The sequence below is a fragment of the Arachis hypogaea genome, chromosome 20 (assembly GCF_003086295.3).
Source record: "Arachis hypogaea cultivar Tifrunner chromosome 20, arahy.Tifrunner.gnm2.J5K5, whole genome shotgun sequence".
NCBI lineage: Eukaryota > Viridiplantae > Streptophyta > Magnoliopsida > Fabales > Fabaceae > Arachis > Arachis hypogaea.
Window position 1 is genome coordinate 5,213,679 of NC_092055.1, and position 20,740 is coordinate 5,234,418.

The window sequence follows — 20,740 nt, forward strand, 5'->3', positions numbered from 1 at the left end:
AGAGATATATTTGTCTTTTTATCAAAAAATTTAAAGATATTCGATTTAGATTGTGTAATTCAATTGGATCAAATCGGGTCTAATAATTATAATGCAGACAATTGAGTTTATTCTTATTGCTATAATAAACCGATTTTGTTATGGTTTATTAAAAAATAAATTATTAACCAGTTTAATAAAAATATCCAATAATAACGTAGCATATATAAACATCTTTAAAAAAAGATATTTTAGTGTCTTTATTAAACTGATCTCCTTAATTTTTTTATGAGATACTCCTTTTTAAATATTGATCTCATGAGACTTATAACATAAGCTTATTGGAAATAAAAATTGATTTTTCCTTTCTCTAAGAAAAAAGAAATTATTACTAAGAAGCTTGAAGCAGGATTATTTGTATGAGCAATAATATGTTTCGTTAATTGCAGCAGAATAATAGTGGAATGTCATGTGACTATATATATATATATATATGTGTGTGTGTGCGCGCATACTATTGGTGATATTTTTCTAATTTCTGAATGAATAATGGGGTATTATTGCCGGAAACATTCTCTTGCTGTCTTCAACTCAAAAAAGAAAAAGAAAAACATGCAGTCACCGATTGAGTGAAATGAACCCCACTACTGCCATCAAAGAGTTCATTGCAAACTTTTTTTTTTCCCTCTCTTACATAATCAATTTTTTTTCTGTCATTTCCTTGTTTATTACCTAGTTGTGATGAGTAGTTGAATAACAACATTGGTGGCGGATACACTATTGAGAATTGAAAGATGTATCTAACCTAATAAACTTGTGAACAGTTAGTTGATTGGCACCGTCCATTATTATTAGTAGTATTTGTATTTTACTTTGTTTTTTCCACAATATCTCATCAAAAGGGTAAAATAATAATAATAAGTGCTAATGGGCAGGAGTTATTTTGAAGCAAAAAAATTATAATTATTAATTTTTATTGTTATTGGTTGTCCCTATATTATAACTAACTAGTTTAATTATTAAATGTTGATATATCCATATTACTGAACGAAAACGAAGTGAAATATCCTCTATATACTAAGTCTTTATCTAAATAATGAAAAATTAAAGATGAAGAAAGGACGATTATGTCATAAGGAATCTCCCATGGTTAGATACAAGTCATTTTCGCGGTTTTATTTACTCCTTCAAATATCGCTTCTTCCTTAATTGTTAGTTGATTTACTCCTTATATTTGGTAGATATGGATTTACAAGTATCCGTAAATATATTTAATTCATTTATTTAAGAATAATTTTTTTTTTTACCAAAGATAGGAAACTCGAACCCATAACCTCTTAATTGAGTATGGGGAGACTATGCCGTTTGAGCTATAATTCATTGGCTAAAATTTGGAAAGATAGGAGACTCAAACCCGCAACCTCTTAATTGAGTATGGAGAGTTTATGCCATTTGAGCTATTACTCATTGGCCTTATTTAAGAATAATTTACTATAATAAATAATATGAAAACTAATTTTATCAAATAAAATAAAAAATGAATACCAAAATATATATTTTTTTGGTGTCATGATTTATGCTCATTTTTTCGTTGTACGTAATCTGCAACATTCTAAAAGTATAGGTAAACAATGAAAATATTAAACAATATAAACAATAGATATATGGGATGTTCATTTTACTAGTGTACGGATAGTTATTTTAATATTAAAATTTAGAGAATTAAATTAGAGGTGTAGTGTGTTTTGATTTGATTGGTGGTTGTTCATATTGTTCGATAAAATCATTGTCCCCTAGCATTCCCCTAGCAAATTATATACATTCGTAAATCGTAGGACTCTTTTCAGTTTACATAAATTATAAAAAAAAAAAAAATTAATATCTATTTTTTATTTTGTGCATTCTAGTAAAATTGGTTTTTATATTATTTATTAAAGTAAATTCTCCTTTATTTAAGGTTGATAGTATATACATGTAATTTTCATGCAGGAAATATTGATTCGAACGTGTGCTATGTAAATTCTATCATAAATGCATGTTAGTTGAGATTAAAGGTTTCTTTTAACTTCTCGCTTCTCATAACAAATATATATATCCTTTCAGTCTCTAATTAATAACAAAAATAATATTTATGTATAAATATAAATATAATTTAATTTATTTTTAATATATATTTATATTTTAACATATATTTTATATTAATAACTGATTTTAATGTATATGTCATATAAAATTAATAATATATATTAAATATATGAATTAGAACAATTTTAGATAAACTACCAACCTCTAAGAGATTTTATAGACCACCAGAACCATAATGGATGAAGCAATTCCTACCTCACAGCAAATTGAATTTAAATACTAGTATTGATTTTTTTTTTTTATATAAAAAAGTAGAATCCTTACCTCAAATAATTTGAATATTAATTTTCAACCAAAAAAATTAGGCCAATAGAAATGACACGTAAGCAAAGTAAGAGACAAGGTCATAGTCTTAATAGGTAACTTAGCAGAGGAATCTGCATTGGAGTGCTTCCCTAATTAATAAATAAGCTGTCAAATTCAAAAAAGAAAAATAAATTAGTTATTAATAGAAATTAGAAATTAGACAGGAAACTAACAAAATAAAAAGGAAAAAATCAAATCATTTTCCATCTTCACTGTGCTTGAACATGAAATTTCTTCCCTTTTTCTTTATTTGTTGTTGAGTTCTTCTTCTTCTTCTTACCCATTTCTCATCTGACATATCTAATCTAAACTCCTATCTTTCCGCTTCCGATTTCCATCTTCCAACCACCAAAGGAAGCTGCTTTCTTCTCTTCTTGAAAATCGTGGGTTGAGGAGTTGTAGCTGCTGAAGCTTTGAAGTAGACCCAAGTCCCTAATTGCTTCTTTGCCTCCAAAAGGAGTTTCATTTCATCTCACTAAGCGGGTTTCTTAGGTGCCCGCCAAAAAAAATGGCAAAGCGTGGATACAAAATACGTATCCTTTTTTTTAATTATAATTTTGAATTTTAATCGGAATTCGGAAATGAATAAAGTTAGCTACTTGAGGTTAAGTTTCTATTGAAAACCTGGGTCAGGTGTTTCGTTTCCTTACATCTTGAAAAGTAGTTTGTTTTTCTGCCTTTTTAATTTGTTTCTTTTTTTGGAGTTTCTGCTTTGTTTGTTTTCTGCTAGAAGTTCTTACTTCTGGTCAAAAGCTTAATTTTTTTAAATATTTATTTTAATAATTATTTCCATCCGTTTGATTGCCAAGGTAAGTTGGTAGAGTTCTCATGTTTGTCTTTGAATTCTGTTTTTCTCATGCTTTGCTATTTGAAACAATCAGCATTTTTCTTTATAATTGTTTAAAATCAGGGGGAAAAATGTCAAAGTTGCACTTTTATTGTTTTTTTAACTGTTGACTCTGCTTATTATGTATTTGATAATGTGGTTTTCCTGAGCCAATAACCGTAGAGGAATTTGTGGCTCATGCGGGCAGTGTAAATTGTTTAAATATTGGAAAGAAGAATTGCCGTCTTTTCATTACTGGAGGAGATGATCACAAGGTCAATTTGTGGACTGTTGGTAAACCAACTTCTTTAATGGTCAGTGTGATTTGCTGCCTTTGTTTCTCTTGCATTTTGATTCCTATATGGTTACATTATCATGAAGTGTTTTATTGCTGATATGCACTACTTGCTTAGGTTGTTCATATTAAACATTTAGTGTTGTTATGTATTCTAGAACGTTGTATCATCTATACATTCTTTTCACCCTCATTGGATTCCTGATCATGACTTGCGTGTGCCTTTCTTTCGATGGAAGCAGTGTCATGTAGCACATATAAATGTGACCTAACAATGCTGTGTTACTGTAAATATATGCAGAGCCTGTCTGGCCATACTAGTCCAGTTGAATCTGTGTCTTTTGACTCAGCAGAAGTGTTAGTTCTTGGTGGAGCATCATCAGGTGTAATAAAGCTTTGGGATTTGGAAGAATCAAAGAGTAAGTTCAGTAGTTTATGACATAGGCTGCATAACATTATAGAACATGGACTATAGGTCAGGACAATGGAAACTTTCTTATCAAAAGTTAATAACTTGTAAGCTTAAATGCAAGACCCTATAATGAAATCTACATGAATAAATATGAGAAATAGCATCTCAATCTTATGTTATTGGGGACAATATAGGATGAGGATCTCCAACTTTTAATATTTTTCCAATATGCCTCTGATATGTGTTATTGTTCTTTAAGTATAGTGGTTCGCAGTGTTGCTGGACACAGATCCAATTGCACTGCTGTTGAGTTTCATCCGTTTGGTGAGTTTTTTGCATCTGGTTCCATGGACACTAATCTGAGGATTTGGGACATCAGAAAAAAGGGGTGTATTCATTCATACAAGGGTCATACCCAGGGCATTAGTACTATCAAATTCACTCCAGATGGCCGGTGGGTAGTTTCTGGTGGACTTGACAGTGTTGTGAAGGTAATAATAGATATGAACTTTTGATGTACTATAGCTTTCAATAGCTTTAACTTAAGCAGATTTTGTATCAAATAAACCATTAATATATGTCACTAACAATGTACAGGTGTGGGATCTAACAGCTGGAAAACTCTTGAATGACTTCAAGTTGCATGAAGGACCAATTAGGTCCATAGATTTCCATCCTCTTGAGTTCCTTCTAGCTACGGGTAATTTAGCGACTCTAATTGACTTTTGGACAAGTGAGAGTGGTTGATGCTGTTATATGTGCAATATTAATGAATATAAAATGATCCAATACCCCAACTCGGGGCATTTAAAATATAAAATCATATTAAGAGTTTAATAATTATGTTATCAAGATCAAATCATGGCTAGGCTGCAATTTTCAGTTTATTTATGATTGTTTGACCATGGTTCTGCCTTCTTCTAAGCCTTTTTTGGGCCAGTTTTAGTATTATTCTTAGCATTTTTAATTCCCTTTTTGATAACTTCCATTTTATTTTAGCTTCCAAATTAGGTGTAGCGATCATCATTGTATAAATATATCATGTTTAGATCTATACAGCAAGTAGCAACTTTTGGAATAAAAATTTACCAATGTTACTTGAAATGTTAGTGTTTGGGGTATTAACATGAGGACTTACTCAGTTGCTAATCCTTGGTTCATGTTAATCTCTCTCCATCACTGTCTTACACTAATCCTATAGTCCTATTTGTTGTAATTTAATTGGGCCTAAAAGTATAATTGGCTTTCTTCTAGGATTTTGTAATGTATAGGTTCTGTGTTGCCATGCAATCTTTGAGCACCAAGGAAAGTAGATTTTTCCCCTCTTGGAGTCCTCCAAAGTAATGTGTTGTGGGACTGTATAATGTATGTTAATATTTCCCAAAATGTCAATCAATCTGTTTTGTTTTGTGCCTTTTGTTTTTAAGAGTTCTGCAAACTTCTTTTGTATACTAGTGCAAGTTACGGAAAAAAGTAGCTATTGAAATTTGCAGGTTCAGCTGATAGAACAGTGAAATTCTGGGATTTAGAAACCTTTGAACTGATTGGTTCTGCCAGGCGCGAGGTACTTAAATGTACTTAATCTTTAGTTTCTATTCAAAAGGAAACAATTATGTCCATTTATGTCATAATTTGTGCCTCTCTCTGTCACTCTGTCATAAATATAAATGTCATTGCTTTAAAGTTATGTTGCTTCTCTGAAACATATTATATTACTTTAAATTAGGCTACAGGGGTGCGCTCAATAGCATTTCATCCTGATGGAAGAACCCTATTTACTGGACATGAGGATGGTTTGAAGGTAAGAGATTGTGAAAGATAATATAATGAAGAACTTGGATAAGGATAAAAGAGTCATGTATAATGCCGATATGATATGTTGCAGGTGTATTCATGGGAGCCTGTTATCTGTCATGATTCTGTTGATATGGGATGGACAACACTTGGTGACCTCTGTATTAATGATGGGAAACTTTTGGGATGCGCATACTACCGAAACTCTGTTGGAGTCTGGGTAGCAGATATATCGGTAGGATTGTCTTTTACTTTAGATGATGATCTCTCTGCTATAATCTTGTATCTATCTCACTTGTTTTGCTGTGTAGTTCCCCATTTGTGAACCGCTTGTAATGAAACTGATTCTGTCTGATTTTTTATTTTTTATTTTATTTCCCCCCTACATTGCATTGCATTGCATGCACTATGCTTTATCTCTCTTTAACTATATTATTATGTGTTAATTTCAACGTGTCAGCTTATTGAACCATACGGTGAGGGTTCCGGCTTGGATGCCAAGACAAGTGAAGGCATGGAGCACAAACTTAATCTTAAGGAAAGTAAACAAGAGCAAGTAGAGGTTGATGTGGGGCCAACTACCAGATTCCGCAGTGTGTCCCCTGATGAGTCAAAAGAGATAAAGAATATATATATCGACTGTAAGCCGCTGACCTTTTGTCTTCTCTTATTTGGTCTTCGAGTATTGAAACACTGTTAATCATTCACAGTGTGTTTCTGAAACTGCCAAATTTTATACATTTCAAGATTTTTCAGAAGTGTCAAGTGATAACTCTTGTTGAGTTGCTTAACTTGATAGCCCAACTTGACCTATTGGATCCTTTTATAACTGTAAGCTATGTAGTGGTTTGTGTCTGTGAAGGATGTCTGTAGTGACTCAAGGCTAGAAACTTAACTTCTACATGCATTTATGTGCATCTAATGAATGCTATTTTCTTACATATGAAGCTTCTGGAGGGAAACCGATTACATTACAGAGATCTGGATCTGTTAATTCCCAAAGAATAGACATTCCAGAGGAGCCCAAGGAAATTTGTAACTTTGGAACACAGAAGCCAAGTCCTGCAGCAGGAGTTAATGCAAAACCAAATGAACAAGTGCTCAGAAAATCTTTTGTTGTGCCAAATGTTGTACCTCGCGATGTTCCCAATGTTAAGGACTCAGCAAAATCTGGGGAAGAGACCATCACCTTTACAAAGACAAAGCCTGGGATGTTACTTAAACCAGCTCATACACGGAGAGCATCCACAGGCAGATTTGATATTGATAAGTTTTCCGATACTACAAGTAAATTAGACAGCCCAAAAGATACCAAGTTCCAGAGGAATTTAGGATCTCAGAATGAAATCAAAGAATCTTGCCAAGATAAACATCCTATAAAGAATGTTACAGAAAAGTTTGACAAGACTATATCTCCACAAATATTTTCTGATCAGCCAAAACGTAAGTTTTTGTCTCTACTTTAAAGTGCTGACATAATATGTAGATCACTCAGCAAAGATATTAAGTGTACTTAGACTTATAATTCAAGATGTTAGTCTTGAGTCTTGTGACTCCTCTAATCTCTACTGATCTTATCTTATATTTCAGGTGATGAATCTACTCCTCGTAATGAAGAGAGTAGTCCGGTTAAATATATCAATGGAGGTTTGTAATCCCTTGTAAGTTTAGCTTTCTTTAGTATAAAAGCCACTGAAAATTGAATGTTTTTAGATGTATTCTGGCAGTTGCTGTTGTACATGGGAGGACCCGTTCTCTGGTTGAGAGGTTTGAAAGAAGGGAAAGAATTCAAACCAATGAAAACCAAACCGACATGCCCCTTCCCACTATAAATGAAGGGAGGGAAAAAAGTCACAATGAAGATCATGTTAATGCATCCCCCGCTGTAGTATTTGAGAAGAGGGAAAGAAGTCAAATCATTGAAGACCAAATTAATGTGTCCTTTCCAAAGAGTCAAAAGGAAGATCAAGTTAATGCATCACCCACCATAGTATTTGAGAAGAGGGAAAGAGTCAATGAAGTTCAAACAAACAGGTCCCTTCCCACAAGATATCAGAGGAGGGAAAAAGATCACAATGAAGATCCAATTCATGCATCTCCAGCTGTAGTATTTGACAGGAGGCAAAGGATTCCACTCAATGAAGATGGGAACAATATGAGCTGTATTTCGATCACAACCTCTGAAACCGATAAGTCTCCCAACAAACTGGTAAACTTCCAGCTCATGGGAATTGGATCATTAGCAAGTATTATTGCCCTCTTGCTGAACACCTATTTCATGGAAATTTGGATCATTATCAAGTGTTATTGCCAATATTTCTGTTTTAGTTTCCTCTGTCCCAATGTCTCTTCTCTTCTATAATGTATAAATGAGGAACCATATGTCAAGAAAGCATGTGAAAGTTCAAACTTAGGCATGAAGCCCTTACTCTATTTTGGTTAGGTGTAGTTCCACCAAATCATTTTTATCCTCATGTATGATATTTATTAAGAAGTTGAACCACCTATATGTAGTTAAACTGAATCCTGTTTACCCTTGTATGTTTGTCAGAAAGTTGAGCCTCAGTTATGCAGAGGGGATTCAAAATCTACAAATGAAGGGGAAATCATTGAAGGTCTGATGGAAAATCATGATGTAACTTTGAGTAATCTTCGTTCACGCTTGACAAAATTACAGGTAACTTTAACTAGTTGTTGCTTTTAATTTTATTTGTTTGCTTACTAGGTCTCTACTAGTTACTATGTCATTCGTTGATTCTGTATTATTCATTGCCATGGAACTTATACATTTGTTTTTTCTGGTATGCTTCACAGCATCAAAGAAAAAAACATGAGAAAAACTGGAAACTTTGTAATAAATGTTACTGACGAATTAGTGGTCATAATGTGTATTTGCAGGTGGTGCGGCATTTTTGGGAGCGCAATGATGTTAAAGGGGCCATTAATGCTTTGAGGAAGTTGCCAGATCAATCTGTGAGTACTTTTTGAAGTGCCTCTCGCACTTTTGTTGACCTGCTGCTTGTTTTGTGTCTAATTCTTCTAACCAGAGATTCATGTTTTTCTTTTTGAATATATAGTTCTGAAAATAACTTCAATCTGATGCAGGTTCAAGCAGATGTTATCAGTGTCCTTGTGGAGAAGATGGATGTACTCACCATAGATTTATTTGCTTGCTTGCTTCCTGTGCTCTCAGGCTTGCTGGATGGTAAAACAGAAAGGTAAATTTACATTATATTTGCCTGCGCTTTAACACGCCAGCCATGATCTGAATAATCAAGACTAGAGATTGAAATCTTATCTATAGACTGATGGATGCTTTTGTAAATTCATATATTATTTTTCTGGTGTTAAATGTGCAGGCATGTAAAGTTGTCGCTGGATATGCTATTGAAGCTTGTAGCGGTTTTTGGTCCAACAATTCATGCAACTGTTTCAGCACCTCCCTCTGTTGGGGTTGATTTACATCGAGAGCAAAGGTACTGTCGATTTTCACTTGATATTTCTTTAATTATCTTGTGTAGTTTGTGTGGCAAGTAACTGAGTATTACTCTTAAAATGTTGAGAACAGGCTAGAATGCTGCAACCAGTGCTTCAAGGAACTGCAGAAGATACAAATGATTATTCCAATATTGATACGGTAATGAAGTCTTTATGTCACATATATATGTGTACTTTGTATAGAAATAAGTGCCTTGGCAGTGTTTGTTAGAAATTTGCATGATTTCCTTTTCCTGCAAGATAGTGAAAACCATAATGAGAGGTTCCTTTGGCCTTGTATCTTGCTGCAGGAGGGGTGGCGCATTGGCCAAGTCTGCCTTAGAACTGAACCTAGTTCTTCAACAATCCTGACTGAAGATGTTGAATGAGGTTCAACCAATTGAAGAAGGAGTAACTTTGGCTCAACAAAACTCTTAAGCAGGAGTGTGTCGCGTCGAGATATTGAGATGGTATCCTACAATTTTGTGTCGGTGACTCGCCCATTTGCTGTCATCGCCGGCTTTTTGTTAATTTCCGAGCTTCAGTTTAAAGAATTGAGAGACTTGAGGAAGAAGGCACTTGTGGATATTGGTCTGCAACAGTTCAATCAACTGGTATAGGCTATTGCTTGTATGTACATTTTGTTTTCTCAATTTGTTCATTTGTGGTAGTGATGCTACTAAGTACTAACCCCTGTATAAAGTATAAACAAACTTATAGTAATGTGCATATTCCTATGTCATATTCAATGTTGAATGAAATGAATCTTCAATTGTTTTTATTCAATACATGAGTGGCCTGTAATCTTCAATGAAATTGAGCCAAGTACTTTTGCTCTTCCCCTTGTGAATTGGGCTTAGGCCTTTCTGGTGTTCATCACCAAGGTCCAAAATAATAGAAAAAATGTTATTTTTTATAATTATAAACAATTTCGATATATTCTCTAACTTTCATGATTAGGAAAGAAATCTAACATTAAGAAAAGAATTGAAATTAAAATATAAATTTTAAAGGGACTAAATTAAAATGACTGGTATTAGTTTATTAGTTTGGTTTTATTTTAAGAAGGTTAAAGACAAGCACCAAATCATAAGACCCCAAAAAAAATTTATATCGATCAACTGAACCATCAGGTTAGTTTTGGTATTGGTCTCTATAAAGCATTGGCCTATACATCAGTTAGATGTCAATAATATTTTCTTACATAAAAATCTTTCTAAAGATGTTTACATGACTTTGCCATCCGGGTTCACATCTCCTCGCTCAAATCAATGCTGTAAGTTACTAAAGTCATTGTATAGTTTATGACAATCTAGTCGTATGTGGTATGACAAACTTTCTCATCTTTTACTATCTCATAGATATCAGCAGACTTTATCTGATTATAGTCTATTTGTTAAATTTACTGGTGCTCAAATTTCTATACTTCTAGTCTATGTTGATGACATCGTTCTCATTGGAAATTCTATTTCTGAACTTGCTTCCATTAAGTCTATTTTGCACCAACAGTTCCGAATTAAAGATTTGGTCCCTTTAAAATATTTTTTGGGTATTGAAGTAGCTCAATCAGCAAAGGAAATTTGCTTATCTCAAAGAAAATATTGTCTTGATCTTTGGAGGATTCTGGTTTATTAGGTGTTAAACCTGTCTCTGTTCCAATAGATAGTTCCACAAGATTATATCAAGACAAAAGTCCCTTGCTATCTGATCGCCGTTTAGTTGGGCGTCTTATCTACCTTACCACTACTCGACCAGACATCATGTATGCCACTCAACAATTAAGTCAATTTATGGCAACTCCTACTGAATCTCATCTTCAAGATGCTAAGCATGTATTGCGATATCTGAAAACTAGCCCCGACAAAGGACTTTTTTTCAAGAGAATAAGAAATTTAGCTTCTCGACTTCAGTGACTCTAATTGGGGCGGATGTCCTGATACTTGACGATCTTTAACAGGCTATTGTTTCTTTTTAGGCAACTCTTTAGTCTCTTGGAAGACCAAGAAACAAACCACCGTTGTCCACTCATCCACTAAAGCAGAATATCGTGCACTTGCCAACACAACTTGTGAACTTCAATGGATACTAAATCTGTTACCATTTTTACGCATCTCTCCTATCCGCCCACCAGTTTTATATTGTGATAATCAAAGTGCACTTCATATTGCTGCTAATCCAGTTTTTCATGAACGGACCAAACATTCAGAGGTCAATTGTCACTTGGTTTGACAAAAAGCTCAAGTTGGAGTGATGAAACTTCTCCCTATTCCTTCTTCTGGGCAATTAGCCGACATCTTCAAAAAGCCTTTGTCTCCTCAACCCTTCCATCTTAATCTCAATAAGCTTGGAGTTCTCGATATCTTTCATCCTCTAGCTTGCGGGGCGTATTAAACCATTCTTCTATCTTAGCCCATGACAATAATAAAGAAATCTCAAGGCCCACAAATTTAGCCCAATAAAATTCATAAATTCAGTTTTAATTTTAGTCTTTATCATCTTATCTTATCTTTATGTTACCATCTTATCTCATCTTTACTTTTCTCTTTCGTAGACAATACTCTATGTGCTTGTTTGGGCGCCATTATTTTGATAAAAAAAATCTTTTTTCAATGAAAAAATATCTTTTTTTTATTTTTTAACGTGTTTAGCAAATTTTTAGTACTTGTTTGGGCGCCATTATTTTGATAAAAAAGATCTTTTTTCAATAAAAAAAGATTTTTTAGCGTGTTTGACAAATTTTTAATAGTAAAAGTAAAAGCACTAAAAAAATAAAAAAAAAATCTTTTTTGAGAAGCTGTAATTTACACATTTTTTTAAAAGATCTTTTTTTCCTTAAAAAAAAGATATTTTTCATGTAATAAATAAACAAAAAAATACTTTTATATTGTTATACCCAAATATAATTGATAGATAAAAAGATCTTTTTGCATGAGATATCCAAACATAAAATTACTTTTACTTTTTACATAAGATCTTCTAAAAAAGATAAGTAAAAAAAATATCTTTTCTTATAAGCTCACCCAAACAAACTATATATATATAGTTTTACCTTCGTATACAATTCAATTCAATTAATCAACAATCAATAAAATTTTTTTATCCTTTCTTTTCCAATTCTTTCACAATTAAAAAAAAACACCAAATCAGAATATGGTGAATGTAGGGAGGACCTTATTGTCAATTCTCACAAAATTCCACGTATAAGAAAGAGGAGAGAGAAAGAAGCCATAATTAGGAAAAATACAATTGTCAATTCCTAATTTGGCTTATCATCGTCCATTGTTTTTCCCCGTTTGATTATGTTTTTTGTTGGGAACTTCTCATAAAATTCAAAAGTTCAAACCTTTTCTGTTTCAAAATAGAATCCCTCAACTCCCTCATCTCACGCATACTCTCTTAACTAAACATACGTTTTTTTTTACAACAAACCTCCAACCCAAACACACACACACAAAAAAAAACCTTAAACACCGGAAAACAACAATTTCTCCACAATTCTCGCCGGAAAATCACCGTCCCTCCATTCCCAAATCGCAAAAATTGGTTTTCCGACCGTTTTCCACCCCAACATCCACTTTGGTTCCGTCTCCGCCGGTGGTTGTGTAGCCGGAGAGGGTTCTGTCTTCTGTCTTTCGTTTGCGTGGGCGGCATTCGCTAAAGTGCGCCTGGTGCGCAGGATAATATTCAATATTAAATAAATAAAAAAAGAAAGGGACGGAGGTGGTGGTGGTTGGTTTGATCAGAAGCGTACACGTGGACGGCGTTGATGGGGACGGAGTTGATGGGGAGGACGTGGGGCACATGGGAGGAGCTACTCCTCGGTGGGGCCATTCTCCGCCACGGGACCCGCGACTGGAACGTCGTCTCCGCCGAGCTCCGAGCACGAACCGATTGTCCTTACTCTTTCACCCCTGAGGTAATTCAATTCAAATAATAAATAATATAATTAATTAATTAATTTGAATTTTTCTCTGTCTTGTTCTCTTTTTTTTTTTTTAAATTAAATAGAGATAATTAAACAAATAATTTTTGTTTTTTTAATACTTCAAATCCAGAATTCGTTGTTTATTGTATTGTTTCGGTCACCAATGTGCTTCCTTACTTACTCGTTTGGAATTGGAAAGAATATAATAATTTACATTTTAGTTATTATAAAAAGAAAAAATTAATTAAAAGCATTAACTCATCTTTTTAATTTTTAAATAAACAAATTTTTTTGTATTATTTTTGGAAAAAATAATATACATGTTTAAATTTTATTCATTAAAAAGTTAATAATAATTAAAAGGAATAATTAGAATCCCATTATTACTCTTATAAAAAAATGTTTAATGTCTTGAGTGTTATTACGAAGAAAAGACTAAAAACTAAAAAGTTAATTTTATTTGTGTATTTATGACGCTGCCCGCACGGTCCAGGAATCTTCTAGTAATTTTTTTTTTAATAATCTATCAATATTTGTTAAAAAATTATTTCGCTCTGGGGGTATAAATGGAAACCCGCGTAGACTTTAATAATAAAGGACCAAAAGCATGCAAATATGCAATTATATTACGTTGTACTAATTCGGATTATGAAGCATAACCGCTACGGTGGTGTCAGCCATCTCTGTTGACTCATTAAACTAATTTCTTCCTCTAATAATCATTAAAAATTGAAGTACTGGTCTAATCTAATAACAAAAGGTTAGATATATTCAAGTAAGTGTTTGACTTTGACCCTTTAATTTTGTGGGTCCAGTTGTATACGAATAAATCAAAGATTGTGACACCATAGACCATAGTAAAATTCTCGGACATTGCTAAGTAAGGAATATAACAGTAGCAATAACTATGTGGACACAGAATATAGAATTTAAGAGAAATGATTGGGTGGACACCACTTTCACAGTTTCACCACTTTCACACAACTTTTTTCCATAGTTTTGTGATGTGAATCATGTGATCAATTAAGAATGCCCAAAACCCTTTGGACCTTTAAAAAGATACACTTTGGTATAACAAATTTAGGTGTGAAGTTTACCCTTTAAATTGAAAGGTGACAACATGAAAATTATAGTCGAGAACAGTAATTAAGTCAAATATGTCAAACTATCTAATAGGTCTTACTTATTATCTTTATATGAAGACAATTTTATCTGAGTAGTCACCTAAAGTAAAACAAAAACATCTTTGTCGACAAAAATTAACTTTGATGAGAATTTAGGTAAGAACTTGTATTGCTGAGAAGTGTTTGGTTTTCTAACCTCACAGTTCACAACCAAAACATATGAAGGAAAAATATTTGGCAATTTTTAATTTTGATATTTCTATATTACTTTTGTAGGTATGTAAAGCCAAGTATGAAGACTTGCAACAGCGGTATTCTGGGAGCAAGTAAGTAGAATCTATGTCTTCATTTTTGTATAAATGATCCAATGAAATTAGGTTGTCAACATTGCATAGAAATTGTATGCTGTGTCTCATTGAATGTTTTTTTTTCAGGGCTTGGTTTGAGGAACTTAGAAAGAAGAGAGTAGCGGAGCTGAAAAGAGCTCTAGAGCTATCTGAAGATTCAATTGGGTTAGTTGCATAGAAATACTATGCTCTGTGGTTGGCTTCCCAGTTTTCGGGTATAGTTTACTCAACATGTTTGTTTCAGGTCTCTTGAATCAAAGCTTGAATCTCTCAAGGCTGACAAGAATGAGAAGAGAGATGATTGTCGTGTTGAAAATAGCTCAGGTAGTCCGCAGTTACGCGTGCCTTCACTGAAACTGGAGAGAGTTGAATCTTCGTCAAAGGACGGGTTATCTGCTGGGAGTTTCACGCACGAAACCAGGACAAACTGGTCACCTGATTGCCAGGTTCCAGCTGTGTCCGCGGAAGATATAGAGACTATGCCTGAAGTTTCACGCTCTACTGAGCTGGGAAAAGTTTTAGATGTAGATAATTTGGCATGTGCGATATACAAAGGACAGCTGGCGAGTTTTAAGAAACGGCGAGGGAAGAGGAAGAGGAAGGATTGTAGTAAAAACATTAAGGAAGCAAGTGTAGAAGAAAGTGAGTTATTAGATTCAGCTGATGTTGTGTCCTGGTGTAAAGAAAGTTCTACAAGCAACTGTGGCGAAGTTGCCAAATCTTCCGGCATAGATGATCATAGTAGAAATTTGAAAGAGGATAGGGCAGAAAACTTGAGGGAGATTTTAGATTCTGTTTTTGAAACCAAAGGAGCCTCTGCCTTCCGACGCAGACTCGATAGTCAGGTAACTCATCTAGAGTTAGTTTTAAGTTTCTCAACATGTGATGGTTTTACTACATTTCACTAAATTACTTGTGCACTGCTATTTTGAAAAACAGAAGAGAGGAAGGTACAAGAAAATGATCCGACGGCACATGGATTTCGACACCATAAGGTCAAGAATTAGCAGCCAAACGATTAACTCGACGATGGAACTCTTCCGAGACTTGCTCCTACTCGCGAATAATGCTCTAGTCTTCTACTCCAAGAGCACTCGCGAGTACAAGTCTGCTCTAGTGCTAAGAGACATTGTCACCAAAAAATTGAGGGACAGGAATAGTTCAAAGCCAAAGGTCACTGCTACTACTATTGACAGCAAAGGTACCACCCAAGATAATGTGTCCCTTAAATTACCTGTGCATAATCCTCATGTGAAACCAAGAAGCGTGCGCCCTGGTAACAGAAAGATTGTTGCAAAGGCAGTTGGTAATGATGGCAGCAACTCGGTATCCGGGGTGTCACAGGCAGCCAAGAAACCGAGTAAAGCCGATTCGCCACCTTCAGTGGAATCATTACCTGTCAAGAAGAAAGCTTTTGGTAGACCAAAGAAGGTTGGACGTGGGAATGCGACGTGTCAACGGCCGGCCGCCATGCCGGTGAAGGGAAAGAAAAGAGTGAGGACAAAAGGATAGTGCCCAAGCTCAGGTTTTTAGCTTAATAGTTCTTCATCTTTTGTACAAAAGATTTTTTCCTTCTTGGTTAGTTTCTATTTGTTTACATTGATGTTAGCCTTAGGACAAAGAGTCATCAATAGCCTAAAGGAAGAAGGGTAAGGTGCAGATGGGAATACTAACTACATCAAAGTTCAAACATACAGAGAAGTTTCCAATTAAAGTTGGTTTCTTGTGATCTTTGCCATTGTCTAACTCCTTTGTAACTTGTAACTAAGAATTTTGTTTTATAGCAAAAGTGAAGTGTACTAATCTGATGAATGGCAAAGTGGCTTAGCTTATTATCTATTATGGTTAACTTGGTTTGTTTATAGCAATAATGTGATTCTCGATTCATCAAAATCATTATATATACACTAATTTAATTATTCCTACCAAAATGATGACACACAATTAAAGTTTGCTAGATTCATGATCAATGGTTGTCCGCAGTATCCTCCGGTTCGATAGGTCAATGACTAATTTTTCGCGAATCTGAACTTCATTTAAGAATCTGTCGCTGGCCAATAGATTGTTGTATGCACAATGTGGATTTCGAATCCCCGACGCTTACTTAAGCGGATGAGCGAGCTGACAACTCGACCAACCCAAATTGGTTTCAATTGAGCTATTCCCAGCCTTGATTATATGAGGTGAACAAGAAGATATTAATAGGGGCGGGTTTTCGCTCTACCTGACCCCGCCCTGCCTTATAATAACCCGTATAAAATCCACCTCACTTCTACCCACGGGTAGTAAATGGTTGAACACTAACCCGGTCCTGTGGGTACCCGCCCCTATAATTATTAAAAGCTAATAAATAAAATTAAATTTCAAAATTTATATAACTATCACCGGCTTTTTTACCTAAATGCGCATGCAAATAACTTTAATTCCCAAAATGCGCATGGCTGAAAATGTTTCTGAAAATACGCACTGCCAACTCGCAAAGATCACAAACGAAATGGAAATAGGATACATATCAAGGGGGTGTCCACGAAATGGGTTCTGGCCACTGACACAAACCATTTCATTTGTTTCAGGAACGAAATGGAGCACCTCACACATGGCACACACGAAATGGCCCAACTCACATATGACATCCACGAGTTGGGCACTTCATGGGAGGCACACATGAAATGGCCATCCTCACGTGTGGCAGGCACGAAATGGGGAGGGGGCCAGTCAAAGCAGCAAGTCTCAGTGTTGCAGTTTCCGTACGAGCATGCATTGGGTGATTGGGAGGCAATTTATTGTTGTCTTGTGAGTGTGAAGCATATAAAAGGAGGTGAAGGGAGGGGAGGGGACCAATTCGAAGGTAAAAAAGAGAAGAGAAGTAATGGGTTGCATGAGAAAGTTTTATTTGTTGGTGGGGTGAAAAAAAATTTTTGTGCTGGAGGAATAATTTTTATTATTAAAAAAATGAGTGGAAGTGGAATTAATGTGGAAGAAAACCTTAATAGGCTGGATGAATTTCACATTTCTGCTCATTTACACGTTAAGGTGAGTTTTTTTTAATAAATAAATAAAAATTTGTTAATGATTAAAAAAATTGTTGTAAACTTAATAATTGTGTTTTGATCTATCTCAATTTCAGTCGGCACGTGTGTTGACTCCGCATGGCACGCTGGTCGATGTTTTTTCTGTAGACGAAGCAGATCCGAGTATGAAAATTAGGAGGCAGATGCTTGAGCCGTATCTAAGAAAAGCCGGTTTCTATTATGCGTCTCTGATAAAAGCGTTTTGAGTACGACAACCCAATGATTAGCGCTCTTGTGGAGAGATGGCGTCCTGAGACCCATACATTCCACCTCCCATGAGATGAGTGTACTATCACTTTGGAGTATGTTGCCATGCAGGTGGGGTTACCAATCGACGGTGAGCCGGTGAGCGGCACTCTAAGGTCATGGAGTAAGTTCCACCAGAGGGATATTTGGCAATAGTGTGAGGAACTACTTGGAGAAGTTCCTGACGGACATGTTGGGACCACGAAGTATAACATAAAACTGAAGTGGCTCAGGAGTAGACTACAACAGATGCCTCTTGACTCTCCCGAGGAGGCCCTCGTACGGTATGCACGTTGTTGCATTATGTATTTATTGGGTGGCGTTTTACTTCCTGACAAAGCGAACAACACGGTTCACGTACGTTATCTTCCTCTCCTGGCAAACTATGATGCCATTAGTACATATAGTTGGGGCAGTGCCGTGCTCTGTTGGTTGTATAGAGGCATGTGCCTAGCGACTGTTTATAACGTCGAGGGAATGTCTGGCTGTCATACACTGTTGATATCTTAGATATACTTCAGGCTTCCTTTCTGGGCACCGGACGTGACGAGCCCATACACGTTTTCGTTAGCTACAACGTAATATATTTTCTTGCATATCTTCCGTATTTATGACTTGTGTTGTTATTTCGTTTGCCTTTTTATTTAAATGTGGTTATGATCATGGTGTTCTTTCGTAGGTGGGCGGGCAAGAGAGGAAAGAATGATTACGCCGAGCAACGCTTACAAAGGCACCGTCTGAGGTTGGACAATTTGAAGGTGGATGAGATAACTATTCCTGTTGTATGTTCTAGCATGAATTTGTTTTGTCCCTGAAAGTTCGTCTACCTGTGTAAATGACACTCGGCTTTGGTAGTTTCTGTGGATGCCGTACAGGGATGCACGTATTCTGTCGAGGGTGCCTGCGGAATTTCTTGGAGCTCCACATGGAGATTTCTATACGGCGGTCGTGCCACTTATTCTGTTCCGCTGGATCGAGATTGTTAACGTCGATAGAGCCATGCGGCAATTCGGCGGCAAACAAGGTCCACCGAACCCTCCATTAAACATAGACACCTTCCATCGCTAGTTGGCTCGCAACGAAGATGGATCATGGATGGTGGCCCATCCGCCTGCAGACATGGTTTGAAGTATGGGTAAACCAACGGACTGTATCATATCGGCTAGAGATTGATAGGGCAGATACCTTGTAACCCAGTCGTGATTATTACAGGTGGTATTGCAGACACGATTGTGGAAAAATCATTATCCAAAGTGGGTCGTCACACATAAAGGTCACTCTCTCAACTGTATACGAAATTTCTCCGTTGGGATATATGACCACATAAATATGTTCAGATGCCATTATGACACCCAAAAATTAGTAAAAGCAGCTTCTATGAGAGTGGAATTTTCAGAGAAGAAGGAAGGGTAGAAGAAGTGAGAATTAGAAATGTGGCTTTAGTTCTGCTGGAGAATGGTTTTTATAGTCTAGCTGTTGTTCCAATTCGTGTGCGGTACAAGAGACATGGAGTCTCAACTCGGCAGTACACCCATTTCGCGCCTGCCTGCCCAGAGTTCTTCCTTCCATTTCGCTGCTGCCACCATGGAAATGGGATAGCCATTTCGTGGGAGCTGGCCCTGACATGGATTGCCCATTTCGTGGGCACCTTAAGTGAAATGGAGTTCAAATTCATTTCACGGGTATAGGCCAAGAAATGGCAATGCGCATTTTCAGAAAGATTTCCATCCATGCGCATTTTGGGAATTAATGTTTTTTAGATGCGCATTTAGATAAAAAAGCCACTATCACCTGCCCCCATGCAGGTAAGGGCAGGATGGGTACCCGCGAGTTCGGGTGGTGTTGCCATCTTTTTTCTTTTTTGGTCAAATGGATTGAACAGCCCCAATCCTACGCATTACATCCATGCACTATACACTTACACAACACACTCAAATATACTACATGGATACACATTATTAGCATGGTTCTATATTCCTCCACGAGGATTTGAATGCGGTGCAGCTCTATGTGAGGCAAATAAAGTTGCCATCTGACCAGGCCTCAGCTGTCGTGGTGTTGGCACCGTGTTGCCATCTTTTTTTTTTTTTTTGGTCATGAGGTGTTGCCATCCTTAGATATTAATGCATATACTCCACAGTGCAGGCCAAGGCTTACATGTTGGGCACTGTTAAAAACTTCTATAGTTGGGTTAAAGCCCAAAACCAATTTGCATATTCTATGAAAGCTTACAAAAAACTAGGTACAAAATGTTGTTTACATTGTTTTTAGGTTGGGTATTAGGCCATAGCAACCCGGTCCAAGCCGAATAATCTAAAGAAGGGTGCGTTAATTAACTAAGGGTGCATTTACTTTGTATTTTCATTTTTAATATTTTCCGTTCTCAAAATTTTATAAAAAAAAAAAAAAACAAGGTTATATTTTCTGTGTTCACTTCTTATTTTTTTTTCCTCACAAAATTCTAAAAAAAAAAACAAAACTAAAACTAAATATAAAAAATAATAAAAAACCTAACGCACCTTAATATTTTGAAGTGGCAACTACATTTTCGTCACCTGGATAAGTTTCGTTCATTGAATATGAAAAGCATTTAGAGCAGTGCCGAATATTATAAAGATTTTGTCCTTCTCGTGTTCTCTTATTATTGGCTTATTTTGTAATTAATGATAAGATTATAATGATGTTTTGTACCCTTATTTTTTGGATTGTATTCTACAACACTTTCTGTAGTGCCTTACATTAATAAATTCTGCTATTTGCTCTAAGATCGAAGTCATATCATAGTTAATTATA

General features: G+C 35.5%; 2 protein-coding genes across 3 annotated transcripts; both read left to right on the forward strand.

Annotated features, from left to right (window-relative positions):
- Window positions 1-2,508: 2,508 nt before the first annotated feature.
- On the forward strand, window positions 2,509-10,020 carry LOC112782963 (katanin p80 WD40 repeat-containing subunit B1 homolog KTN80.1). 2 transcript variants are annotated; one of them, XM_025825661.3, is made up of 18 exons: window positions 2,509-2,963; window positions 3,440-3,570; window positions 3,853-3,970; window positions 4,228-4,454; window positions 4,561-4,663; window positions 5,457-5,527; window positions 5,690-5,764; window positions 5,849-5,992; window positions 6,218-6,398; window positions 6,706-7,200; window positions 7,348-7,404; window positions 7,485-7,966; window positions 8,309-8,434; window positions 8,656-8,730; window positions 8,863-8,975; window positions 9,117-9,233; window positions 9,326-9,394; window positions 9,546-10,020. In XM_025825661.3, the coding sequence occupies exons 1-18, from the start codon at window positions 2,939-2,941 to the stop codon at window positions 9,604-9,606; spliced, it is 2,670 nt and encodes an 889-aa protein (XP_025681446.1). In that variant the 5' UTR covers window positions 2,509-2,938; the 3' UTR covers window positions 9,607-10,020. The 2 variants fall into 2 exon arrangements, with proteins under 2 accessions (XP_025681446.1, XP_025681447.1); XM_025825662.2 differs by having other exon boundaries at window positions 2,636-2,963; window positions 4,223-4,454.
- A 2,366-nt stretch (window positions 10,021-12,386) lies between these two features.
- Window positions 12,387-16,472, forward strand: LOC112784670 (uncharacterized). Its single transcript, XM_025827961.3, has 5 exons — window positions 12,387-13,150; window positions 14,560-14,609; window positions 14,718-14,795; window positions 14,875-15,475; window positions 15,570-16,472. The coding sequence occupies exons 1-5, from the start codon at window positions 13,001-13,003 to the stop codon at window positions 16,140-16,142; spliced, it is 1,452 nt and encodes a 483-aa protein (XP_025683746.1). The 5' UTR covers window positions 12,387-13,000; the 3' UTR covers window positions 16,143-16,472.
- Window positions 16,473-20,740: the final 4,268 nt, after the last annotated feature.

Bases quoted from the DNA above. Each gene is read 5' to 3' on its own strand.
- LOC112782963 (XM_025825661.3), top strand. From the start codon at position 2,939: ATGGCAAAGCGTGGATACAAAATAC. The intron at 3,571-3,852 runs GTCAGTGTGATT...AAATATATGCAG, and splicing joins GTAAACCAACTTCTTTAATG to AGCCTGTCTGGCCATACTAG. The intron at 8,976-9,116 runs GTAAATTTACAT...TTAAATGTGCAG, and splicing joins CTGGATGGTAAAACAGAAAG to GCATGTAAAGTTGTCGCTGG.
- LOC112784670 (XM_025827961.3), top strand. From the start codon at position 13,001: ATGGGGACGGAGTTGATGGGGAGGACGTGGGGCACATGGGAGGAGCTA. The intron at 14,610-14,717 runs GTAAGTAGAATC...TTTTTTTTTCAG, and splicing joins CAGCGGTATTCTGGGAGCAA to GGCTTGGTTTGAGGAACTTA. The intron at 15,476-15,569 runs GTAACTCATCTA...TTTGAAAAACAG, and splicing joins GACGCAGACTCGATAGTCAG to AAGAGAGGAAGGTACAAGAA.